The sequence below is a fragment of the Cololabis saira genome, chromosome 13, assembly GCF_033807715.1.
Source record: "Cololabis saira isolate AMF1-May2022 chromosome 13, fColSai1.1, whole genome shotgun sequence".
Classification (NCBI taxonomy): domain Eukaryota; kingdom Metazoa; phylum Chordata; class Actinopteri; order Beloniformes; family Belonidae; genus Cololabis; species Cololabis saira.
The window spans coordinates 33,459,790-33,487,374 of NC_084599.1; the positions used below are offsets into that span (position 1 = coordinate 33,459,790).

Here is a 27,585-nt window from a genome sequence, read left to right on the forward strand (position 1 = left end):
AACTGGCTACAGAGTTTTCTTATTGTTTTAGTATGTTATTGTTAATAATATATCTAAATAGGAATCATAGAATCTCGGCTAAATAATAACACAGAAAACAAGAAGTAGAAATTTAGTATAAACAATGGATAAGATAAGCGATATGGTAATCAATTTATCCACTTGGTTCTGATATCTTCTTTATGTTATCAGTGTATGGTGCTAAATTATTAAGTATTTATAGCTTTAGTCTTATGATACAAAAAATAATAACTGCCTGTGAGCTCATATTTTATAACATTTTGACATTTCTGACGGCTAAACGTACCTTCAGCTGTCTATAACTTTAATATGGTATAATTAGATTAGACTTATCTATCATATGTCACAATCACTTGCATCCCTGAATTTAAGTGATCACATTATGTTGCATCAGATAAAAAAATGTATAGTATGAGTAAGATAACTTAATAGAGTCTGTCTGTCCGACAAGTGTTGACATTTGCTTTGCATAAGTCTGCTTGAAAAAAACACTTTTATATTGTTTTTTTTTTCTGTTTTTGTTTCCCCACCTTTTCAGTCAACCGACTGTGTTTGCGCCCTTTGCGCTGCCTCTCTGGTGACGTCAGAGCACAGTGACCAATGAGCATGTGAAACGACGCATCGGCGAGTGACGTATACAGGAAGTGAACGCATATGTCAAAAGTGCCTCAATGAAACGGGTTTTTGTCGTTTGGTTTTGCCTCTAAAGCTGTTTTTTCCCCCATCGGAGCCATGCAAACGTGGAGTCTCGTGTCAATTTGCGTTTTACTCGGTGTTGTTGTGAGATGGGGAGTTTCGCTGAATTCATATTCAGGTAGGAAGTGTGGGGAGCAGCGAGTCCACGTGAAGTTGTTATTAGTTGCTGCAGGGATTGTTTTGGGTTTTTGTGGGTCTGTTTTCTCGCTTTCATTCATTAATTTCATTCAGTTGTGGCAGCTGTTAAGCTGATAGTGTATTGTTTTCTTGCAGGGGCAGGGAAACCTCCCATGTTTGGTGACTATGAAGCCCAAAGACACTGGCAAGAAGTCACCTACAACCTCCCTCATCATGAATGGTCAGTGGTCAGTCACTGGATTTGATTTGATTTCATCTTGAGAAAACCCACACCTTTCACAATAATAATAATAATAATAATAATTAGACAGTTTCTTCCCGCAAGCTGTTGCTCTGATGAGTCTCAGAGTAATCAATCAATAACTGTGCAATAATAACAGAGGTGTGAAAAGTATTCACATTCATTACTCAGGTAGAAGTATAGATACTAGAGTTTAAAAAAAGACTCCTGTAGAAGTATCAACTCAAGTTTTTCACTCAAGTAAAAGTATAAAAGTACTGGTTTCAAAACTACTTAAAGTATGAAAGTAAAAGTAATGTAAGGGGGAAAAAGCCATTAAGGACAAAAGCCATTGAAAATGAATGCATCTTAGTATAATGCAAATATATTAAACAACCATATATGTGTACTATTGAGCATTAACATGTGTTTCAGAGAGCAGGAGATATGATGACTAGTTGCCTATAAGTATTGTAATGGTGCAAAAAGTCAAACTTCAGAGGCATGTTATCATTTATCCTAACCTTTATTGGAATGTACATCCAAGTTTAGTTGCAGGAATCTGAGGGAACGGATGTAAGAACAAAACTGGACAAGAACATCTGAAACAACCACAACCAAATTCCCTCTATCCGGATGGAGCAATTTAACTGGATAGTTTTTTTTTAAAGGCCGAAATGAAATAGAGTAACGAGGCTGTTTTTAAAATGTAAGGAGTAAAAAGTACAGATAATTGCGTGAAAATGTAAGGAGTAAAAGTAAAAAGTCGTCTGAAAAATAATTACTCCAGTGAAGTATAGATAACCAAAAATTCTACTTAAGTAAGGTAACTAAGTAACTAAGGTAACTCGACACCTCTAAATAACAATAACAATAATAATAATAATAATAATGCTACTAATAATAATACAATCATATGCTGTAACAATGCACCTTTCACTTTTTTTTTTTAATTGTATATATGTTAATAAGAGCCATTTGTCTATTTACTGTACAGTAAATAACCGAGTCACATTCCCTGTCTTTTTTGACCTGACTTGGCCAATAAACTTGATTATGATGATCATGATTATGATGATTATGATAAAAAAGCACGGTGGCTTGGTGGTCAGCACTGTTGCCTCACAGCAAGAAGGTCCCCGGTTCGACTCCCAGGCCCAGCAGGGTCTTTCTGTGTGGAGTTTGCATGTTCTTCCCGTGCTTGCGTGGGTTTTCTCCGGGTACTCCGGTTTCCTCCCACAGTCCAAAAACATGCATAGTAGGTTAATTGATGATTCTAAATTGCCTGTAGGTGTGAGTGTGTCTGGTTGTTTGTATGTATGTGGCCCTGCGATGGACTGGCGACCTGTCCAGGGTGTAACGCCTGCCTCTCGCCTGAAAATAGCTGGGATAGGCTCCAGCTGACCCCCGTGACCCTGAAAAGGATAAAGCAGGTATAGATAATGGATGGATGGATGATAACAAAATGATGGCACTCTTGTGGTAAAAAAAACATGTGTTCAGGAGAGTATAATCACCACAGAGCATCTCCACATGACAGTCCCACTGATTCAAAATAAACATGATTTGTGCTCCTTCAGGTACTTCAACACCTCTGACAATGACTTGAACTACTGGGGTCTTGACTATCCTCCTCTCACCGCCTACCACAGCTGGCTCTGTGCTTATGTGTAAGTCATTTTGATTACCCGGGGAGTTATACATGATATCTGAACGCTCAAATGGAGGAAAAAAAGGGAATAATTGACTCATTAGGCCCCTGGTTCGACTCCCAGGCCCAGCAGGGTCTGTGTGGAGTTTGCATGTTCTTCCCGTGCTTGCATGGGTTTCCTCCGGGTACTCCGGTTTCCTCCCACGGTCCAAAAACATGCATGCTAGGTTAATTGGTGATTCTAAATTGCCCGTAGGTGTGAATGTGAGTGTGAGTGTCTGTTTATATGTGGCCCTGCGATGGACTGGCGACCTGTCCAGGATGACCCCTGCCTCTCACCTGAAAATAGCTGGGATAAGCTCCAGCAGACCCCCGTGACCCTGCAAAGGATAAAGCGGGTATAGATAATGGATGGATGGATGACTCATTAGGCCAGTTGTATGCTTATAACAGTCCACCTTTTTGGAATCACCTGAAGGTCCATGTTGTTATGTTGGTGATGTATTTAAATGTGTAATCATTCAATGGTTGCGATAGCTAGAGCTCCTCGTTACTGTCTCTCTAAACTGTGCAATACTTCTCCCGGACTCTGTGCAATATTCTACACATGTATATACTGTCATCTGTAAAAAAAAAAAAAAAAAAAAAAAAACGATTCAAATGCACCTTAACATTTTTTATATTTTTTATATTACTTATATTTCTTGTATTTCTTATTGTTTTGCACTACTGCTATTTATCTTGCACTGGAGAGGTGATGCTACCTCTAATCTCACAGTACCCAGGTACATTGATAATAAAGTATTCTGATTCTGATTCTGATTAAAAGGAAATCATAATCTCCGATTTTCTGCAGAGCCGAGATGATCAACCCTGAATGGGTGGAGCTCCTCAGATCCAGAGGCTATGAGAGTCCATCACACAAGTTATTTATGAGAACTACAGGTATAGTAACTATGAAAAAAGGGATTTTTTTTTTCTAATGTCTTTATTTTTTGATATGGCTCAACAACTCTTATCTCGATTTTTTTTTTAAATGTATTTTACATAGTCATTTTTAGATTAGATTAAAACTAAATTAGATTATTTTAATACCTTCATGCAAATAATAATGTAATTTACTCTGCCTTATGTGTCTGTTTCAGTCTTGGTAGCCGATATGTTGATTTACATTCCTGCTGTGGTTTTATACTGTTTTTACCTGACTGACGGAACTTCAAAACAAAAGGTAAAAGTCGTCGTCTGTTTGACAACCAAGGGTTTCCATCTAGATATTCAGATCAGCCTGTATTCCTCAGCCCCGGGCCGGGACCCACCCCTATTAAGAGAGCTTACAGTGCTGCTACTCAAAAATGGGGAATTATGGAGTAATTATTGCAATATAATATGATCATATGATTTTATTACATTTCCCAGAAGTTATTTCTCGTCAGAAACAGATCCGCGAAGAAGTTCAGAACAGCCGTGATAAAGCCGCCAACGGCAGCACGGCATTAGATCTTTATACATTTACAGTACAATTGATTTTAGGGGGAAAATTTCGAGTACATTGTCTTCCATTATGAAACATTTAAACTGGAGCCAATTCTTCCACCATGCACCACGTTCTGTCTTACGTGTGTCTTTTTTGCTTAACAAAATATTAAAATGCTTATTAGGCAAGTCAAGCTTATTTGTATAGCACAGTTCAACAACAAGGTGATTCAAAGTGCTTTACAGACATTAAAACATAAATAAAAAGCACGATTTAAACAAAAAAGTAAGAAATAAGAGCAATAGATTTTTACAAAGACATTAAAAATCATTAGGTGCCAAAACGCATTGTTTCTGGGATTCTGACACGTTAAAGCAAAGGAAGTGAATCACATCTGGTGTAGGATAATGGTCATTTTCCAGTCAAGTGATACAGGTCCGGAGGTTACTTTTACACATTTTCAAATGTATTTACTTGAGACATGACTGTGTCACAATACATTGCCTCATAAAGTGCTATTATAAACAACAGTGCTGTAATTTTAAGATAATTTTCATTGGTCTTTGAATGATATGGTATAAAAACAGTGTGATGGGAGAGTGATGCAAATACATTCTTTCAAAGAAAAAATAACTTTTTTCTGCGAATATTCAAGTATTTACATTGGAATATGATGGTTTCTTCAAGGATCCCAATAATGGGGTGTAAAAGTATTGAGATGTATTTATTGAAGGTTCTTCTTTTTTATTCAGCTTAACTTGAAATGTTCCCAATCTGAAGCTGAAGATTCTCACTCACACTTTAAAAAAAAATTGGTTTTGCATATTCATAGTTAATGTTAAAAACCTACAAGGAAATTTAAGTCATTGTTGTTGTTGGTTATTTCTTGTTTGCTTTTCGTTGCCGTGAGATAATATTACCTTTTCTTTTTTCTTTTTCCAGGTTTCTACACTGCTCTGCATACTCCTTTACCCAGGACTCATTCTCATTGATTATGGCCATTTCCAGTATCCTTTATGTGCATGTGCATTTCTTCTATTATTGATTGCAGTGCAATTTCTAGATTTAGATTTGTTGAAATACATTTATTTTAAAATATTAACGCTTGGACTTGTAGTGTAAGTTAAATCCAAGAAGACTTGAGACGCATGGGAGCTGATATTATTTTTGGAGTTATTTAAATATGAAGTGTGTTTACTTTTCCACAGCCTCTGTAACAACCTCTGAGATGAATTTTCTGACTTAAAAACAGAAGTTTTTTTATTTTTTCACAATTCCAATGAGAAAAAGAAAAAGAAAGTGAATACATAACATTGGAGTTGTTCCTGGAATTATTATACTTTCCAAGTTTATCTTTGCATAATTCTATGAAATACTATTAACAGCCACAATATGTTTATGTGTGAAATGCACATGAACATGAATTATCATTTAGTGGTTCAATAGAAAGAGACTTAATCTAATTTTGAAGACAGCTGTGGTATTTCATTTATGGTCTCTACGCATTAATCCATCCACTCCATCCATTAACTTCCACTTATCTGGATTCACGCATGGGGCCAGCCGTCTGAGCAGAGCGATCCGGGCCTTCCTCTCCCTGCCCAGCTCCTCCAGCTTGCCTTTTCAGATACTGAGGTGTTCCCAAGCCAGCTGGGATGTATAACCTCTCCAGTGTGGCCTGGGTCTGCCTCTGGGCTGCCTCTCAGTTGGACATGCCCGAAACACCTCCCGGGGGAGGTTTCAATCCTCATCAGAGGCCCGAACCACCTCAGCGGGCCGCCGCCTGTGAGATCATCACTTGTGTGGGGCCTTAGCATCTTCTAAAGCTGGTCTACACTGTTAATCTGTTATAGTATGAGAGACTAATCCAAAACAGTTGCTAAAAAGGTCAGAAAATCTATGCTCGTTGGAGCTTTCTTTTCTATTTCAACAAGAAGTTGTTATTTAGATACCATTAGAAAAACCCCAAAAACTGGTTACGTGTATTACCCTTGACGGTATCAGGTACAATGGAGTGAGCCTGGGCTTTGCGCTGTGGGGGGTTCTGGCTCTGGGTCTGGGCTGGGATGCGCTGGGATCCGTGGCCTTCTCACTGGCTCTCAACTACAAACAGATGGAGCTGTACCATGCGCTGCCCTTCTTCTGTTACCTGCTGGGAAAGTCCATCAAAGTGGGCCTGTTGGGGCGCGGGTAAGTATTATGTGTTTGTTTTTTCTTTTAATTGTCTTCTAATATCACAGGCTGTCTTATTAATCCAATTAGATCTTTAGATTAATTCATTTTGGAGATGGCTCGTGTTATGGCTTTGAATTATTTCATTGAATATTCATGTTTTGCTGGGGGGGTACAGGGGGTCAAGGAATCAACTTGTGGTCAAAAGTATATGTGCAAAATCTAAAATGTTAGGGCTGGGGAGCGATTCAAATGTCAAGAATCGATTCGATTCCGATTCTTAAGATTCAGAATCGATTATCAAGATTTGATTCGATTCCGATATTGATCTGGGTTAGTGTTATTAAAACTGTTTTTTGAGCTGTTGCATGAATTATATGACTGTAGTTATGCAAAATATTACTACGAAACATCATGTGGGTCAGAATTACCAAACAGATCCAGGGCAGCAAACTTTTTATTTTTTCCCACATTCCGTTTTTATTTGTTCCATTTTCGGTCTATTTTAGTTTTTAATTTTTGAGCATTTAGTTTTTAGCATTTTTTGCAAATGTAACCTCAAGACAGTATATAAAGTAATTAAATATAGACAATTTATGCAACTATAACCTAACACTTTAATGTTTTCATACCTTTAAACATATTTAAAGGCAAAAACATGGCACCAGTTATTCTCGTGTCCAACAAAACATTCCTTTTTTGGGGATAAACAAATAATATGAGAATCGATTTAGAATTGGGAAATCGTTTTTTTTCAACACAGGCCAATAAAATATACATAAAGATACTGTAATAAGTTGCTTGTCTGTGTCAACATTCACTTACTTTCTTGGCGTTATTTCAGAATAATTTTAGATTCTTAGATTGTCAGCTCAAACTATTGTAGAATTTGGGAGCTGTAGTTGCTGTACCAAGGTCTGGAAGAAAACCTGAACTAAAACCATGAGCACACGGGTAAGTGGTTGTCGAGACATGGACTGAGAGTGCATCTCTGCTCCCCAACCAACACCATCGCTCTCAAGTAACGCTGTCAGCTACCAAGGAAACCTTCTTGTGACTAATTTTATGGAAAGATGAGATGACGATTGAGTTATATTTTCACAATGACCGCAGTTTTAAGGCTCATGCGATCTAAACAAAGTCGAGCCAGAATCTGTCTGACGGAACTTATTTGGACCCAAAGCTGAAGTGCAGTGCACATTTACCAGAAGCTAATCAAAAATGGTCTAAGAATGCTTCAGGAGTTCCAGACGCATGTTTCAGAAAACACGGCAACAACACAAACATGTTGGAGCTGCAGAATAAACTCTTACGCAGCTGTTTGGCTTAATATTTCCTATTTTCTCGCATGTCTGAGTTTTCTACGGTTTCTCAAAAAAAAATAGAATAGAATAGAATAGAAGACTTTATTGATCTCCCAGAGGAGAAATTCAGTCGTGCAGCAGCCAAAACACACACACGCTCAACGGTTTATACAAAAAAATGTAAAATATAAATAACCAATAAATAGTTAAATAATAAAAAAGAGCAATATAAAAAGTAGAAAAAGAGTATGTACAAGAGAAAAAAAAAGTAAACACCAAAAAAAACGGATAATATTTACAAATATTTTCAAAAATACGTGAGGTATTTAGCGGTTATTGCACTTACAAAGAGACAGGTTTATTGCACACGGGTGGCTACAGTTGCTTATTATAGAGTCTGATGGCTGTGGGGATGAAGGACCTTATAGTAAAATAGGAAAATAGTACATTTCAGAAATTTAACACATGATAAAACGCTACAAAGCCAGAAACGCAATCAGACCAGATGCACTAGCATTCATGTAGGAAACATCAAAGTTTCAGGAAAACGACATTTCTAGCAAACACAAAGACAGATTTCTGACATGCAGAGTTTTGCTCTTCTGGTTTAAGACATTTGCTGCGTTAGTCCAATGTTGTTGCGTCTCTTCTCAGGCCCAGCAAACCATTTAAATCGTCTGGTAGAGAACTGAAGGAATATGATGATTAAAATGTATGTCTGTGACGGCATGATTATTCAATGGTGCATTTGTCGGCTGCGTGGTCTTGTCACTGTGCACAAATGCGTCAGCTGCATGCCCCCTCCAGTAATGTCAGTGTGTAAGAGAGCAGTGTCCTCATGAGAGTCACAGAATGACTGAGGTAATCAGATTGGATGCTGTTACCAGTGTGTCCAGTGTCTGTTTATCTAGTAACAATGTACCAAGGGCATTGAGTAGCAAATGGAGAGCTGGATTAGGCCCCGGGGGGAGATATGTCCAGATGACACTCTCACCATGCCCAAACTCCTCAGCTATGCCTGTGTGTGCAACTTAACCAGCAGCTTCCCAGTTACAGCTGGCAAGATACTATGACCTACACTGAAGACTTTCAGCTGATGCATAGCTTTCACTACATTCCTCAGGACGAGGGTCAAATCCCAAATTTAGGACTTGCAGACAGCGTTCACTGATTGTTTGAGGAATCTCAGCGGGAACGGATAATTTAGGAGACAGACGGAATTCTCACTCAGCTATTTATGTTGGAATTGCTTATTTTATGTCTATTTTTTGCCTATCTGTTCCTCACATGCTCAGACTTGTTGCTCGTTTTTTGTCTTCATGTAGGTTCCTCCTGTTGGTGAGAGTTGCTGCGGCCGTGTTGTTAACGTTCGCCCTGTGCTGGTTGCCCTTCCTGTCTGACCCCGGCCAAGCCCTGCAGGTGGTCAGGAGGATCTTTCCCGTGGCCCGAGGCCTGTTTGAGGTACACAGATCTGCCATAAAAACAGCACTGGAAAGACTCTGGCAAGCGTTTGTCATGAAGACAGCCGTTCTATAGTCTTGCAAATATCTATGAATATGGATTTCATGTTGCATTTTTCAACATGTCCTTTATTTCCAGTAGATTGGTGATCAGCACTAGGGCTGGGGATCGATTCAAATGTCAAGAATCGATTCGATTCTGATTCTTAAGATTCAGAATCGATTATCAAGATTTGATTCGATTCCAATATTGATTTGGGTTAGTGTTGTTAAAACTGTTTTTTGAGCTGTTGTATGAATTATATGACTGTAGTTATGCAAAATATTACTACTAGTATTATATTGAGATTAAACAGCAAGTATTGCAGCTAATGATGCTGTAAGGACCAATCAGCTCCCAGAATGCTGATAGAACTGCTTTCAGAAACATCGTTGGTCAGAATTACCAAACAGATCCAGGGAGGAAACAGAGACGGATTAAATTCGGTTTTATTTTTTCCCACATTCCGTTTTTATTTGTACCATTTTCGGTCTATTTTGGTTTTTAATTTTTGAGCATTTGGTTTTTATCATTTTTTGCAAATGTAACCCCAAGACAGTATATAAAGTAATGAAATATAGACAATTTATGCAATTATAACCTAACACTTTAATGTTTTCATACCTTTAAACATATTTAAAGGCAAAAACATGGCACCAGTTATTCTCGTGTCCAACAAAACATTCCTTTTTTGGGGATAAACAAAAAAATAACCAAAAGTTGTAATGCAATGATGAAAAAAAAAATACATAAATAAATAAAAGATCTTTAGACATATGAATCGATTTTTAGGAATTGATATGAGAATCGATTTAGAATTGGGAAATCGATTTTTTTCAACACAGGCCTAATCAGCACATCCTGATTTCCCCATTAGTCATAATGTCTGAGTCTTCAGAGAAACAGCTTGTGATTAAGTTATTCCTGCCTTTTTTTGATGTAGAACTGTAGAAAGAAGTTTCTAGTTACAGAAGCGGACGTTGATCTCAACGGTGATTCAGTTTCAGAAAGCAGCGGTGACATTCTTGCATTTATCGTTAAGAGTTGTTTTCTTTTTGCTCATATGTCTTCTTGTGCGTGTCAGTTACGAGTCACCGTTTTCTAACGAGTGACATTTTAGATTAGAGCTTAAACTCTAATTTCACGGTTCTCAACGGTTTGTAACACAAAGCATTAACCAGCACTTTTACTACGTCATTCAAGAACCCACGAGTCACCCCTTGCTTTCCTTAGGACTGTCCCCTGCTCTCCGCACGCTGAATATCCTTCCATCCACCTCTCAGTGCTTAGCTGACTGGAAATGGATACCCTGTTGGATCAAAGAAAACAGTGGAATAAATGGTGAAAGGTCAAGAGATCAACCTTTCCCAGGGAGGTGTCGGAGGGTCCATGACGTATAGAACAGGAATCGGCAACCCAAAATGTTGAAAGAGCCATATTGGACCAAAAACACAAAAAACAAATATGTCTGGAGCCGCAAAAAATTAAAAGTCTTGTATAAGCCTTAGAATGAAAACACATGGTGAAAGGTGAAATGTTGAGAAAAAAAGTCAAAATTTCAAGAAAAAAGTCGAAATGTCGAGAAAAAAGTCAACATTTTGAGAAAAAAGTCGAAATGTAGAGAAAAAAGTCGAAATGTCGAGATTAATGTTGAAGTACAATCTCGAGAAAAAAGTCGAAATGTCGAGAAAAAAGTTGAAATGTTGAGAAAAAAGTTAAAATGTTGAGGAAATAGTCAAAAACTTTTGAAAAAAGTCGAAATGTAGAGAAAAAAGTCGAAATGTCGAGATTAATGTTGAAGTACAATCTCGAGAAAAAAGTCAAAATGTCGAGAAAAAAGGAAAAAAAGAAGAAAAAAAATAAGAAAAAGAGAAAAAAGGGAAAAAAAGAAGAAAAGGAAAGGAAAAAAAAAGTCAAACATATTTTTAAAAGCTCCAGGAGCCACTAGGGCGGCGCTAAAGAGCCGCATGTGGCTCTAGAGCCGTGGGTTGCCGACCCCTGGTATAGAAGAATGATAAATCTCACAAATCTACCATGCAGGTCATTTTCAGCACATCATAGCAGCACAGCTACGATCCAGCCATACGCACTGATGAATTGGGCCAATGATACGCTTAAAGCATATCGGAGCACATCTGACATCTGCTGACTAGATCTTTGGAAAAAAAAAAAAACAGATTCATACATCTGTATTTAAAAAAAAAAATGTTCCATCCATTTTTTAATACTATGTTGCTCCAGTTATAGCAGAGTCATTGATATGTAATAATTACAAAAATAAGGTGAAGTGGTGAAAAAGAAAATCCGATACACCCCCTAAGTCGCAGTGTTGACAACTGTCATGAAAGGCGGAGGTAAAGTGACTGTGTGTGTTTCTGCTCGAATGTGTGACGAACAGCCTGCGCCAAGGTTTGCAGCTCTCATTTCTGAAACCCTGTAAGGTTCAAAGTTCTCGTCGCAGTCATCGAGGTGGCACCCGCCACAAGGTGTCATGGACCTGAGAAGCGTTGAAAATCCCTTCAGGCGGACGTAGCGTTTGTTCAACAACGCGATTAAGAGACAAAAAGTAAAGTGTGGCGGGTGTGAAGGGTGCTGTGCGTCGCCGTGACGACAGCGCAAGGGGGTTCCCGGGGTAAACTGTCCCCAGCTGAAAATTGTGCAAGTATGCAGAAGGGGATGAGAGGGGCTGCAGAGCGCCGCTGCCGGCAAGACTTTTGTGAGGGAGCAGTTGTAAGTTTACGCACCGAGCTGTTTTCTGCCGTCTCACGTTGCTGCCGCTCACAAAAAACGGCACCAAATGTTTCCTCGTTGTGAAATTCCACTCTCGCTTCTAGGTAAAGGAGCTGCACGGCCTTACATTTGTTCAAGTGCTGCCTTCAGACGGCATCCAAGAACATTCCCGTAGTGGTTATTTGGAGTAAGGAAAGAGACAAGACAGAGGGAAGGATGGGGCTGAGATAACACAACGCTGGACGAGCCAGTGCTGCTGACTCGGCTGCCATTAAGATCCAAACAGCTGTGCAGTGAGCAGCTGTAGCACAGAGGAGAGAAGAGAGGCCAGAAATAGATTTTCTAGATAAAGTCACACCTAAAACATCCCAGGAGGATTCATGAAGCTGATCTAGACATGTGTGGTGTGTATGATATCATGGACAGGCTGGTGGTTTGGCTCTTAATATAAGTGATGTATGCAAAACGGCTGAAGCGCTTGACCTCCTCATCTGATCTAAGCTGAGCTGCAACTTCTGGTCAGTTATTGAGGTTGTAACGTACAGTGTCTCTTTATTTCATCCACAAACCTTTAAAACCCAATTTCACCCTGGTATATGGGCGTGCATTATTTTCACTACATATTTCAATTTTGATATGTCAAAGCAGAACGTTGCTGCTTGTCTTTCCATCCATCCATCCATCCATCCATCCATCCATCCATCCATCCATCCATCCATCCATCCATCCATCCATCCATCCATCCATCCATCCATCCATCCATCCATCCATCCATCCATCCATCCATCCATCCATCCATCCATCCATCTTAAATGCATTTATTGACATCAAATAAAAAAGAGGCCAATTCGGTAAGTCCATCTAGGGCTGGGCGATATGGACCAAAAGTCATATCTCGATATTTTCTAGCTGAATGGCGATACTTGATATATATCGATATTTTTTCTGTGCCATAATTGGGGTTTCCCCCAAAGCATTATAGCATAGCATCTCTGTTAGCTTCATTTTTTCTGAGGCAAACCCCTAAAAAAACAGTCAGTTTTAATACAAAGCCTCGTGCCAAATGTCACACAGGTACCTTTATTAACAGAGGTCTGCACAATATCAAAATGTATAAAACAAATGAAATAAAAATAAACTGCCTGCATACCGTATATAGAATAAAAATGCTTCTTGAATAAAATAAAACAAATATCCCTTTCCTCTATAACAATTAAATTAAAATACACTGTGCAATTAATACAATGAAGACAGTAACAGGCAGACTTTTCCACTGAGGTTGACAGTTGTGCAAATAACAAAACATTTGTGCAAATCTCAAATAAAACATTCAAGTCAATTTGTCACAAAATAAGCTATATCAAAATCATAATTTTTTCTTTTTTTTTTTTTTAAATCGATATAAACGATATGTTCTCGTACCATATCGCGTTTGAAAATATATCTATATATATTAAAATCTTGATATATCGCCCAGCCCTAATTCCATCTACACTTTCTCGGTCAAAAACGTTTCAAAAATATTTTACACATAATATCAGTTTTGGTACATTAATACCAACTACACTGATCCAGAAAAACTCGAATACGAATCGAGTATAAGACATGGCATAAAGCCCTCCCCGCCTATATGAATTGGTTCGGTACTTTCTGTTCCAGTGAAAATGGCAGCAGCCAAACCCATGTTGTTTGCAGGTCAGTTTCCCACTCTTCAGGGCCTGATCTGCATCTGCTTTGACTTTAACCTCGTCGCCAAAGTTTATAAGATATACGTATTCTGTTCATCAGACGTGTATTACTAATGTCTTAGATAGTTTTTTTTTCCTTTCTTTTTTTTTGGTTATATAACTTGACTTCCAGCAGTGGCACTTGTTTACTTTCTCTTTTGAAATAAAGCCTGAGGAGATGTATTTACACTGCCCAAGTTGAATTTGAAACATTTCTTTATTCTTCTTCGTGTGTGTGTGCGTGTGCGTGTGCGTGTGCGTGTGCGTGTGCGTGTGCGTGTGCGTGTGCGTGTGCGTGTGCGTGTGCGTGTGTGTGTGTGTGTGTGTACAGGATAAGGTGGCCAACACATGGTGCAGTCTAAACACCCTGATAAAGATCAGGTCCATTCTGTCCAGCGACTCTCAGCTCTACCTCAGGTAATCCCTCTATCTGTCTAACAAGTTTTACTTAATTCTTCTCTATCTTTTGAATATCTCTTTTTGTTTCTTTTTTATTTTGGTGCAATGTTTTTCTTCTCCCCCAACTCCTGCATTCTTAACTCCTATTTTCAATTTCCCTGGAAATACTAGCTTGCCCTCAGGAATAAAGATTGTGATCTAAATAGTAGAAATAACATCATCGCCTAAAGAAAAGTCTCATGAGGAACTTCTAACCAAGACTTTTTGTTGTTGTGGTTGTTTTTGAAAAAGAAAAAAAGCACAGAAAGTTGTACTAAAAAGATTTGGTCAGTCTCACAGCCAAATCTTCTTTACAAAAGTCTTATGGATCATGTGATTTATTAGATAAACTAGATGGAAGAGCTCAAAAGAGAATCTCCTGTCGTTTATTCATTTATTTTCTTTTTCTTTTCTACCGAACTTCAAAGTCCTGTGCATTTACAGTCAGAAAAATGTGATACAACACTTGTGTCATGGTGGCCTCCGCTTCAGTAACCCCGCTCACTAAATTTAGGAGTCCTATGTTTGCAGCACGGACACGTTTCTGCCAGACTGCTAAGTCCAGGGATCAAGTTGGACTTCTTTTACTGTAGTGCATTTCAAACAAACGAAAAACACTCTTGTGTTTTTGGCACCCGGAGTGGGCCGCTAAATGCTCTGGTGTGGGTGTTCTGTTTACATAAAATGAATCAGCTGTGAAAAGTGATCCGTGTCCTTCCGGGCCGCAGAAGCCTGGCGCTGCACGTGTGGACACACATTCGCCATCGTACATGCTACACGCCCATCGACTGGCGCTGCTGTAACATTTACTGCTTCGAGTTGCCATCTCCATCTACTTCTTACACTGGGATTTGCTGTACAAATACGTTGTAACGCACACGCAACTAGTTCCTGACCTCTCTGACCTTCTTTGCACATTTATATACGTTAGCTCTAACACTTCATCTGTCTTTTCCGGTCCCTGACCCCCAATAGGTGACAAGTGAGGGATTAAACTACAGCCTGGTAACCCTAAAATGGGTTGTTATGTGGACAGTTCCCACACAGAGCGATTGTAGCTGCAGAGCAGGGGGAATGTGAAAAGAATGACATGTGCTCACAGTTAAATCCTGGTTTGATGTACTTATTTATTACCGGTATACTATAAGACTGTCCGTTTAGACCAGGGGTCGGCAACCCGCGGCTCTAGAGCCGCATGCAGCTCTTTAGCGCCGACCTAGTGGCTCCTGGAGCTTTTTCAAAAATGTTTGACCTTTTTTTTCCTTTTTTTTTCCTTTCTTTTCGTTTTCCTTTATTTCTTCTTTTTCTCTTTTTTTACTTTTTTTCTTCCTTTTTTTTCTTTTTTTTTCTTATGACTTTTTTCTCGACATTTCGACTTTTTTCTCGAAATTTTGACTTTTTTCTCAACATTTGGCCTTTTTTCTCGAAATTTTGACTTTTTCCTCAACATTTCAACTTTTTTCTCGAGATTGTACTTCAACATTAATCTTGAAATTTCGACTTTTTTCTCAACATTTCGACTTTTTTCCCAACATTTCGACTTTTTTCTTGACATTTCGACTTTTTTCTCAAAGTGCATAATGAAAAAATAAATCTTCCCCCAGTTATAACTAATATAGAAACATGCAGCATGTGTTGTCTTCATTCTAAGGCTGATACAAGACTTTTCATTTTTTGCGGCTCCAGACATATTTGTTTTTTGTGTTTTTCGCCCAATATGGCTCTTTCAACATTTTGGGTTGCCGACCCCTGGTTTAGACATATTATGCCATTAGAAACATGAAAAGGTGGATTGCAAACTGGCTCCGCTTCACAGTCATCTTTATACTTTTACATACGTTTCATGCCGGGTCATTTTCTTTTCCCCCTGCAGTAATTTCATCTTCCATTTTCATTTGTGTCTCAGTCTGGCCTTCACTCTGCTGGCAGTACTACCGTCCTCTGTCAGGCTGTTGACCAAGCCCACCTTCTGGCAGTTTAAACTGGCTTTGGTGAGTTTTTGTGCCATTCAGCAACAGTGTATTGAACCCTCCTGATGTAGAAAGGTGTAGGGACTTGCTTCTAGTGACACAAAGATAATACTTTTGATTTACTACAATTTCATTTTGAGGCTTTTGATAAATGAATAAAGTACCATGATTCCAATCTAAATATGTTTGATGCTTCTCTTCATACACTAGTTTGCTCATTCCTTCCCATGGAAATAATGTGTAATTACTGCAAGTGTAGCTTTTTCACTAAATCTTTTCTCCTACTGTAGGTGAATTCATCTCTGGGTTTTTTCCTCTTCTCCTATCAAGTCCATGAGAAGTCCATCCTGCTGGCTTCGCTGTAAGTTCAATGTGGATAAAACATAACTTGTGAGGTTCATCTTCTTGTAGGGATGCACAAAGAAAATCACAATCTCGATTCAGACCTATATGCAATCACATTTCTGACTCTTCTGCATTTTACTTCAAAAGTTGCAAAACAAAAAAACGCTCTTATTTTCTTCCAGATTTCCTCTTAAGTTTCTCAAATGTGCCTTAAAGCACCCAAGGACTGCATTGTTGTTGCCTTCTCCTTCAGCCTTTTACGTCATGTGATTACTGTTGCTGTCTTTGCCAGGACACTCTTGAAAAAGAGATTTTTAATCTCAACGAGATTCTCCTGGTCAATTAAAGGTTAAAATAAATAAACATTTATTGGCTGAGCAAGAAAAGCAAGCCTGTCGACCAGTGTTGCCAGATGTATGGTAATTATCGTATTTGTAGTATAATTTCGACTTCCGTAGACTCTAATTTACTATCAGTCTGATTTGGAATCAGATTTAGCAGCTTCATTTGTTCGTCACGTTTATTTATTTTATCCTCACCTTTTCTCTCACATAAACATGCCTCCTTAGCCCCACGTCATCGGCAAACTCGTCTTTTCATTCGGCGTCGCTGTAGCGTACAATAATTTTACCTGAAGTAAAGTTTTCAGTCCTCTCTCGCGACAAATCCAGCCACCTTTTCTGGTGTTATTATAGATGCTAATGTGAATGCATGTATTGTTTTCACTGGTTTCTCAGCGAGCAGCCGGGGCTGCCGTGGTTCCTCCCAAGCTTTCGGCCCAGAGATGGAGATGTTCCCCCGTCCCTGTCTGACAAACAATGTGCACATGCGTGAAGCCACTGGTGGCTGATCCGGTATTGGCCTTGTTTTTAGTCTATGGTACTGGCCCAAAAAAAGCCAGATATTTGTTCATTTTTAAATAAAATAAAGTCTTAATTTCAAGACAGACCTGTTTTATATGACAATCAAACAGAAATTAATTTGCAACAGGTGATTAAATTTAATTTAGATTTAATTAAACATTAAATATCATTCTATTTAATGTAATTATTATAATATTTATTCACTGCACTGGCCTGTAGTCAGGATAGAGATTTAGGGTCAGAATTGTGACATTATTGTTATAGATGTTACCACATAAACATTTCAATTTGTGAAAAAAAAAAAACTGTGCCGGGGAATTGCGAACTCAATTCTAAGCAATAAAATTGTGATTCTCATTTTTTTCCCTATTTCCCTCATACCTATTTTGTCTCATACCTGAAATATTCATGAATATAGATTTATTTTTCACTCTCATAGAAGCCATTCTGTTTGTCCCCACTCCAGATATCAGTTTATGCCTTGCAAATTGTAAATTATTGAAATGTATGAGCACTTAAAAAAAGTGATGCCGTGCTCCCGCTGTTCTCCCTGAGCTGCAAAGTAACAATTCTATTTAAGCACAGAGCTGCTAACGGAGGGGTTCTTCACCCGCTGTTATCACACGCAGCGTAGCACAGACCCGAGCCCTGCTCCTATTGTCAGGATATGCGCTGCGGTATGTGTGAGCTGGATCGTATTTAACAGGGTAAATGCAGTGCTTGCACAGGTGCTCACAAAGGCATGCATGTGAGCGGTTTATTATCGTTTACCCCTCTATGTTTAAAGCTGTGAGAAGAAGAGCGAAGCCCGGGGTCGACTCGACAGCGAGGGATTTGGTTCCTAGATCTGGGCTCATCTATTAATCTAGATTAGAGTAGATTGTTGCTTTATTAACTATTGAGTTATATCTCCACCTGTCCCAGTAAATCAATCAGTAATGCATGTCCAGGGATTAGGAAAGAATGGTAGGCGGCAGCTTGGGGTGTTGTTAGCGCAGGATCAATTATTGGGCTGTAACAGGATCGCCAAAGAGCACTGACTGTAATTATGGGCTAGGAGACCGATGGAAGGCGTCTCTCCCGGAGAAGTGTGTAGAATAGCGCCGATTCATTCAGGCCGCTTTAATTAACAATCAGCTTATACGCAAGTTATTCCCTGAAATTGATAGCAAAACCCGGGTTTGCAGTAAATTCATATGCATTTCCTTCATGGCTTCACTTCAGTCATCTGCTTCTTCTTCGTTTGCCTTTTTTCCTTGATGGTTTACCACACCAGGTCATCTGTTTCCATCTTACTGTTCCTCCTGCATCTCCTCTTTGGTCTGTGGTTTTCTCCTGCATGGCAGCTCCATCTCCAGCATCCTTCTATCAATGTATGCATCTTCCTCTTTCTTTGTACAAACTATTTCAGTCTATTCTCTTTTACCTTCTCTGTGAGACGCTTAACTCTGGCTGTTCCTCTGAAGTGCTTGTTCTTAAACTTATCCAACCACTGCATCTTAACATCTTCAACTCTGCCACCTTCAGTTCTCCTTCCTGTCTTTTTGTCAGTGCTTTTTTTTTTTAGATTTAGATTTATTTATTTGCACAGTTAAACATTACAAAAATAAAAGTACCAACTTTACAAATTTAAAGTGCAGGAAGAGGCGAAAACTCAAAGAGCTTATCAGGTGCCTCCACCTATAGTTAACATAGAATTTAATATCATACTTATAAAAACAGTAAATCAACAAATGAACAGTTAGAAATATATAAATTATAGAAATTAAAGGAAAATTACAAAGAATTTACACAAAAGAAAAATGATTGGATATATAAAAAACGATAGAGTACAATTTAATAATTAGGAAACAAACAAAAAATAAACGACTAAATAACAAACCAAATGAACAAAAACAAAAAATAATTTCAAGGAGATTTTAAGACGATAAAATGTTTCAGGACATCCATTTCTTATGCCAGAGCAGTTCCATTTACAAAACAAAAATTAAGCGGTGTTTCAGACATCCTTTAAAACCTTGTACAGAGAAGCATTTTTTTGCTAAATGGGAATATGTATTCCATAGTTTGACCCCCTTGTACCGTATTGCAAATTTACCCCTGGTTGTAACACATTTTGGAGGATGCAGATCTAACGCTCGACGGGTTGCATAAGTATGAACCTGAGAGTTTGTAGTACTGCCGACTCCATGTCAGATGGAGAGGCTGCTCTCACTTCTGTCTTGTAAACCTTTCACTTTACTCACTCTTCCCATTGTTCCAGACTACTTAGCCCAAGTATTTAAACTCTACACTCATCACCTCTCGTCCTTCACATCTTCACTCGTCTACGTACTTCCTGTTTATTTACACTCATTCATTCTGTCTTGCTGTGACTGACCTTCATTCGTGTTCTCTTCCACCCACCTCCTACTCTCACTACAGATCACAATGTCATCCGCAAACACAATAAGGCTTAAAGTTTAGCGCTTGAAAACGTCTTTATAAGTGAATGTTTCCAACGCTTGTATCTTCTGACACTTCCAATTCCTCAGGCCGGTCTGCCTCCTCCTGAACGACCTCCCATTCATGGCTATTTGGTTCCTCCAGGCTTCTACGTTCAGGTAAGAAGCTTGACACAATTTTTAAAGGTGAATTAAAAATAGCTGGATAGTTTGCATGGTTTTTTTAAATACTCAGTGGCTTTTTCAGAGCAGAATCATAAGTTTGTTTGTGTGCGTGAGCCATTTCACCATTTTTGCAGTTACCCTGCAGGAAAGAAATGGTGTCGGGCTTAATTTTAACTTTTGGTTTCACAGCAGTTGTGATTATCTTTTTTGACATTATTTCAGTTACTTTGGGATACTGTGACAGCAATCAAATCAACAAGTTGATGTTAAAAGTATAAAAAAAAAAAAATCAATATTTATGTTTTTCATAGAAAGTAAAGCAAACAATGATATTCTTTTCTTTTAGCTTAAAGCACAAGACTGTTTTTGGTTTTTTATTTGTTTGGGAGTATTATTTTTCTTTTAGAAACAGACACGCATAGAAGTAAAAGGAGACCATTAATACACACAACAACAGAGGCCGCAGTCGTAATCCAGGTTGTAATCCAGACCCGCTGAGCATTTCAGAAGTCCAGACAAGCTCCCCATCGGTCTTTAGTGTGCATGTGATTCCTCAGCAGTTGCCGTCTTCTGTGTTGCCTTTTACTTTACCAGCATGGACTAAACCAGTGGTTCCCAACCTTTTTTCCTTGGAGCCCCCCCTACTTGTGTCTAAGACCAGCCAGGCCCCCCGACCCGTACGTACTAGCACCAATAGAGTAAAGTGATTCGTTAAGAATCTTTAATTTAAAAAGAATTAACATTAATTACCGTATTTTCTGGACTATAAGCCGCTACTTTTTTCATAGGTTTTCAACCATGCGGCTTATACAAAGGTGCGGCTATTCTGTGGATTTTTCTTCAACCGCTTGGGGCGCTTTAACCGGAATTAGAATCAAAACTAAGACAAAATAAATGCAAAGAAGAATACGCTACTTCTTCTTTAGCAGATAGAAGTAGAAGCAGATTTCAAACAGATAAATAGATGAATAAATACCGGTTATTTTCTCTTGGTTCTGTCCCGTTTTAATCAGCAAAGTTGCTGCCGTGTTAAAAGACACTGTTAGGAAAGATCTATTTAGGTACAAACATGTACATCATTTACAGTTCAAAATCCTTCTGTACATGTAGGAAATATCTAATCTAACAACATAAATATCTGCGGCTTGCATATCTTTTTTTTAATAGAGCAGATGCGGCTTGTATGCAGGTGCGGCTTGTATATCTTTTTTTATAATTTTTTTTTAAAATAGACCAGATGCGGCTTATATACAGGTGCGGCTTATAGTCCAGAAAATACGGTATGTTTTTTTTTTATACATTTCTCTTCGGTTTACCCTGTACAGATATGCCTTTTTTTCTCACCTTCATTTTGTGTCACCAATGTATAAAATACGGACAAAAACCTAAAATAATTTTTGAAAAATGTGTCTTTTTCAACATTTTTCCTTCAACAACCTGTCAGAGTAGTAGTATTAATAAATAAAATACTAAGTGGGTTTATACAGACTTTGATTACAGTATTCCATTAGGTGCGTTATTATGATTTTTTTTATTTATTTAACATGCGCAAATATAATTTTTACAACTGCAAATCTTCAAAGCAGACAAAGATTCGCCCCCCCTCCAGAGATCTCAGGCGCCCCCCCAGGGGGGGTGCGGTCCCCAGGTTGGGAGACACTGGACTAAACCATTCCACTGACACATACTGAAACTACTTTTCTAGTATTTTCTAAAACTAAATGAATCAAGAAATCTGACAGCTGTGATCAACTTAACCATAATAGTACAAAAACAGAACACGTAGATTATTTTTGAGTTTTGGGAACTGCCCATAATTGACATCAACCAAGCTCCAAGGTCATTATCGAACCATAGCAACAACAAGAGCCTCTACTCAAAACAACCAAGATGGCTGCATACTTTCTAATAACATGTTGAATCAATACATTTTTACTGCAAAAACAACAACAGTCATTTACTGGCTTTCCTACAACACTGGATGTCTTTTTGTTGATAGGCAACAGCTCAAAAAACAGGATGCCTGTCGCTACGTATGCATGTATGAGTGTGTGTGTAAGAGGGATCCAGAGGGGGCTTCTTGGGCATCGGTTAGTTCTGTCTGCTGGAAATCAAAGTCAAATCCAGAGGAACTAGATTAATTCTTTGTGTCAAAGAGGAAAAGAATTAGGATGGCTGACCGGGACAGCAGAGATGAGAAGTGACACAATCCTCCTTTTACAACGTCACAGTTAAATTTCAACATGGACAAACCTTTCATTCCAGCGTACTGATGGGTTTTTGCCACTGCTCCCTTACTCAGTCCGACACACTAGTCACACACGGTGTCTCATTCTCAGAGCAACTGTGAGCACAATTTAGCAGGAAACGCTTTTATAATTAACTACTTGTGACTTCTGAAAGGTTTTGTTTTGAAGGAAAAGTTACATCGGCCTGGGGGGCATCCTTGTCAGACGTAAAGCTACCGCATTAGTCTAGAATCGGCCTCTTGTTACCGTCAGCTATTAGATGACAAAATCGAAACGATAAAAAAAAAGCTGAATGACGCAGATTGAGCCGAGGCCCCCGTGAACGGATAAGACGAGCAGTGATGCAAATGCTGCAGATAAGTTTCAGCAGCTGCTGTTAAATTCTTCCGGCAGCACTAATTGTTGTGCGTGTGGTTTAGTATAAGGATATCTGGGGATTACACGGCATAGTCTTCATGCCTGCTGTCTAAGTGTGTTTTGTAGAGACAGGAGGTCATTCTGGAGTTGCTTCCCAGTACAGTCTGACTAGGTCTGTCACATTATCTGCAGCCTCTCACAGACTTTGCCATTTAAAAAAAATACATCTTTTGTTAAGATAATTGGCTGAATTAATGTCCGGGCAATTGCAATTTTACGAGAGAATGGAACCAGTCAGCGTAAACCAGAGGAAGTATGTATTTCTAAAATGTTAAATATTTATCGACTGAATGGAAGCGTTTTGCCTGAATAAGTAGTTTGTTGTGAGGGGAGCGGTTTCTGTAGGTGGGGGTGTTGTGTGATTCGCCATGAGTCAACAGTTGTTCTTACTCATGCTGCTCTAGACTAAGATAAGCTCTGCGTGAATGTCAGACGCATCCCCGAGCACTGCTCCTACGGGCCTGCGGGATGAAACATGTCGATTTGTTTCTCAATAAATGTGACCAGAACATGAATGAAGCACTGTTTGGACTACGTACTGTAAGAATCTTTGATATGTATCATTTTAGGCAGTCGGGGTTATGATCTTTTTTTTTTGTTTTTGTTTTTGTATTTGCCTTATTTAGTATGCACTTATTTATCTTTAGTTGTACTTGGATTTATCTTTAATCTATCTGTTTTTGGTTGTTATTTTTTATTTTTATTTTTTTGTTTTTTTTTTCATTTTCGTTTTTTCATTTAGGAAAATTCATTTTCTTTTTTTCATTGTTTTCTGATTATTATTATCTTTAGTTTTTGTTTTTTTGTCTTGTTTTTCATTTTAGTTGTTGTTCTTTGTACTTGTTATCTACTTTGTTTTATTCTGCTTAACTAACATTTTATATTGTACTGTAAAAGTTTTATAGAAATGTATATTTGTACTGTTGGACCCCAGGATCGGAAATAAATAAATATATAAATGATCAGATTTAATTTTAATGCTAATGATTGTTTGTCAAGCGTGGTATTAATCTTTATGCATTGTATTTAATATTTATTTATTCATTTTTATGCACTCACTGACATTGCAAAAACAATAGTGAAGTTGTTCCATATTTATGGGGGTTGTTTTTGTTTTTTGTTGTGTGTTTTTTTTTTGGTAGCAGAAAAAAATCCAACATGAACAAAAATGTTTGAGACATAAACGCTGGCTTGTTTCTGCGTCTCTGTGCAGCATGCTGCCTCTGCTCCTGAAGGATGGGCTGCTGGAGCCCTACGTGGTGACCTCGTTGGCATTCCTCTTTCTTGGCATCTACCTGCTGTCGGCGCTCGATCGCTCCTTAGAGGACGACTTGAGACTGGACGCCTATAACAAGCTCTTCTTCTGCCTCTCAAAAAAGGGCCTGGCACGTATGGTGAGATGGAAGGTGAGTGCAAGCAAATACAGAACAAAAAACAACAACAACAAAGCGCAGTATTTGTCAGCTGGGACTTTGGCCTGTCCTGGCCTCTGGCCCGCTTCATTTTTCTGCAGGGACAAGGGCGAAGAAAAAAGTACCAGTTAGATATTTTACTCCCCATAGCAGCGTGGGGTGGTCGATGTTTTGAGATGTTCCAGTACTTTCAGGGTGGGGGATATAAGAAGGGAGCCTAGAAGTGACTGTTACACGAATGTCCAACTAGGGCTGGGCTATATGGACCAAAAGTCATATCTCAATATTTTCTAGCTGAATGGCGATACTCGATATATATCGATATTTTTTCGGTGCCATAATTGGGGTTTCCCCCAAAGCATTATAGCCTAGCATCTCTGTTAGCTTCTTTTTTTTCTGAGGCAAACCCTTAAAAAAAAACAGTCAGTTTTAATACAATACTTCGTGCCAAATGTCACACAGGTACCTTTATTAACAGAGGTCTGCACAATATCAAAAATGTATGAAACAAATGAAACAAAAATAAACTGCCTGCATATATAGAATAAAAATTCTTCTTGAATAAAATAAAACAAATATCCCTTTCCTGTATAACAATTAAATTAAAATGCACTGTGCAATTAATACAATGTAGACAGTAACAGGCAGACTTTTCCACTGAGGTTGACAGTTGTGCAAATAACAAAACATTTGTGCAAATCTCAAGTAAAACATTCAAGTCAATTTGTCACAAAATAAGCTATATCAAAATCATAACATTTAAAAAAAAAATTTTTTTTAATTTTTTATAATCGATATAAACGATATTGTCTCGTACCATATCGCGTTTGAAAATATATCGATATATATTAAAATCTCAATATATTGCCCAGCCCTATGTCCAACTACTAATGACATCTTGGATCAAATGGATTTTTACCGAAAAATCTGTCATTTATCGGCATTCCTGCTGCTTCACTGCCTGCCATGTTGGATGTCTTTTCTTGATGCTGGTTGATTTCTCCGGCTGGTCGTCTGCCTTTTCCGACGGTGTCCGGGAACAGTTTCTTCAGCATGTGTTGATACCGCCCCCTGGAAATCAAAGTCGAACCCAGAGGAACCAGACCAAGAGGAAATGATTTAGGATGGATGAGCACCAATGTATCTTTAGTAATTCATGTTATTCCAGCCTCTTGTTTTGTTCCTTTTCTGGCACAGTGATGTCGAAGTCAACGGTAGCAGGAGTCTGCACCTAAGCCTTTTTATTTTTCAGCTCATCGCGGCTTCACTGCTGTAACTCTGAGTCAGCAGACTCATTTTTTCCAAATTTACCAATTACAACACTCCGAAGCACTTTTAGCTTTCCGAAAGAAAAATCAAGGGGATAAAAGACTGCTTTTGTTGAAAATGTATCGTCACGCTTATAGTTCCAGGTATGCACAAATGACATTAGATGTGTAATGCAAATAGGGATTGAAACTGTAATGGGCAATTTAAAGTAGTGAGCTGCAGATTTGTTTCAAGTAAGACACGAAAGAGAGTGAAAAAATATTGGTGCTGGATGAAATGAAGTTCATCCGTGGAAAGGGAGGCGGGGGATGTTGCACGGCTGTAATACGACGGGTGCTGATTGCAGGGTCCCAGGTGCCCTGTATTTTCAAAGTGGCATTAGACCTAAATTGCAACCGTGTCAGAAGATATACCCAACTGTATAAATAAATATCATGTGCTGCTGTAAGCTGTGTAAGCTGTCCGAGTATGAACGCCTCTGCCAGCCAAAAATTATTTATCACTTATTTAAGTTTCCACAGCGTCTGAAGTGGCTTCACCACCGGCCCCTTAGCGACAGGGGCACCAGTAGGGTGTCAGAGATTAAGAGAAGGTGTCTTTTTATAGCACATGTCATTAACACAGGTTTGCCTAGATATATTTATTTACACAAGCAGCATAAATAGCGAGCCCCAATGATGCCGATAAGGTTTCATGGGTTTTGGGTGGCGCAGCGGGTGTGAGCATGAGGTCTTTCCTACATCATACTTGCAGAGTTATCTTCGGGGTCATAAAACACAAATGATCTCAGTCTCAGCATCACATCTGTTATTAACCCTGTAACACGATAAAAACCGGTTACATGGGCCAAAACATTTTAATTGGTGGTAATGTGATATTGCAATCCCGAATCTTTTCTTTATGGCGCCTCTCAAATGACCAGTTTGATGTCCGTCAGTCAGTGATAAATTTACAGTGTGATTGGAGAGCTTTTTTCTTTTTTTTTTGATTAAATTATTCATTGCTTTGATATTATGGTTGCAATTAAAATGAAGAGAAAAGCCAACAATTTGTCCGTAGCTTGAGGTACTCTGGCTTTTTACGGCTTCTCCAGAAGTTCGGGTTACAGAATATTATATGATTATTAATCAGAATCAAAGTCGCAAAAAAACCCACATAAAGATTCTCAACTTATCTCCTCAAATACAAGAGAGAGGATAGTTAGCTAAATGGCATGTTGTTTTGGGGGAACTCAGCCTGCTTTAGGTAGAATAATGTGGAGATCTGCAGCTTTAGCAAAAAATAACAGTAATTTAATCCTAACCAAAGCGTCGATTGTCCACTTTTCCTAAACGTTTCAATTGAAACTTGAAATTAGGATTTAATGAATACAGAACCGGTTGTAAGACAAAACAGAACATGCTTCTTCTTTTGACTTTGGTTCGCTCTAAAGCAGCACGTTTCCATACTCGTTTTACTTTAGCTGAACTTGTGCAATACGTATGTATTTTAGTGCTAACTTTATACTCTTGTGTTTTGATTTCAATTCTTTACCAGCTTTTCTTGTCATTGCAACAGTTCTACATCAGCATGGGAGTCATGGCCGGTTTGAGCATCACCAGTGCAGTTCTGGACCCCCCACCGCACCTGCCTGACTTGTTTCCTGTCTTGGTGTCTGCGACTGCTTTCCTCCACTTTTTGAGCATATTTATACATTTCAACATCCTCCAGTTCAGCGGGGAACCGAGAAGAAAAACCAAGAAGAAGAACAACTAAACTATGTTTGGCTCGAGCAGAGTCGGTGTGGGGCTGCGAGGTATGTTTTCTCTTAAGGACACTATTCTGGTATTTCAGGTCTTAATGGATAAATGGAGTTGATGCGTTTAATCCCATACATGTTCAATTTTTCTTCATAAAGATATGTTGTTTGTTAAAAACAGGGTGAAAACGTTTTAAAAACACACTGATTCAGAGGAGATATTAAAGAAACAAGCTGTATTTTTTATGATATGGACCAAAACATTTTTTTTTTATTCTGAGCTAAAAGTTTTCTGTTTAAATATCTTTTATCGAACTCTTTATGATCGAACCGTTGGTGGAGGAAAGAGAAGGTGACCACGGTATAATAACACTTGTAATGGTTGAACCCAAAGGGGTCAGTTTTGTTGTTTTTGTTACAATGTTATAGTGCCCCCTTAAAGTCATATTGTTGGTGAAGGTGTTCCTTTTTTCTAACAGTCCTCATTGCGTCCGCAGGATTATGGCAAACAAGGTAGTGTTTGTTGACCATTTTCCATGAACTTTTCTTTGCGACTGTTTTCTACTGTTGATTTTTACGCATCATTAAAGTTATTTTTGTACAAACTTAGTTTTTGTAAAAATAAATCATATTGCTCCCAGT

General features: G+C 38.5%; 1 protein-coding gene across 1 annotated transcript; it reads left to right on the forward strand.

Annotated features, from left to right (window-relative positions):
- The first annotated feature begins 676 nt into the window (after positions 1 to 676).
- On the forward strand, positions 677 to 27,585 carry alg6 (ALG6 alpha-1,3-glucosyltransferase). The gene is made up of 14 exons (XM_061737242.1): positions 677 to 835; positions 991 to 1,075; positions 2,656 to 2,745; positions 3,583 to 3,671; positions 3,872 to 3,954; positions 5,143 to 5,207; positions 6,205 to 6,390; positions 9,002 to 9,137; positions 13,965 to 14,050; positions 15,978 to 16,062; positions 16,332 to 16,402; positions 19,784 to 19,852; positions 23,738 to 23,930; positions 26,763 to 27,585. The coding sequence occupies exons 1-14, from the start codon at positions 754 to 756 to the stop codon at positions 26,958 to 26,960; spliced, it is 1,518 nt and encodes a 505-aa protein (XP_061593226.1). The 5' UTR covers positions 677 to 753; the 3' UTR covers positions 26,961 to 27,585.

What these genes read in the sequence shown, in the direction of transcription:
- alg6 (XM_061737242.1), top strand. Translation starts at nt 754, where the DNA reads ATGCAAACGTGGAGTCTCGTGTCAATTTGCGTTTTACTCGGTGTTGTT. An exon ending in AACCTCCCTCATCATGAATG is followed by an intron (nt 1,076 to 2,655) that starts GTCAGTGGTCAG and finishes GTGCTCCTTCAG; the next exon opens with GTACTTCAACACCTCTGACA. An exon ending in CACGTATGGTGAGATGGAAG is followed by an intron (nt 23,931 to 26,762) that starts GTGAGTGCAAGC and finishes TCATTGCAACAG; the next exon opens with TTCTACATCAGCATGGGAGT.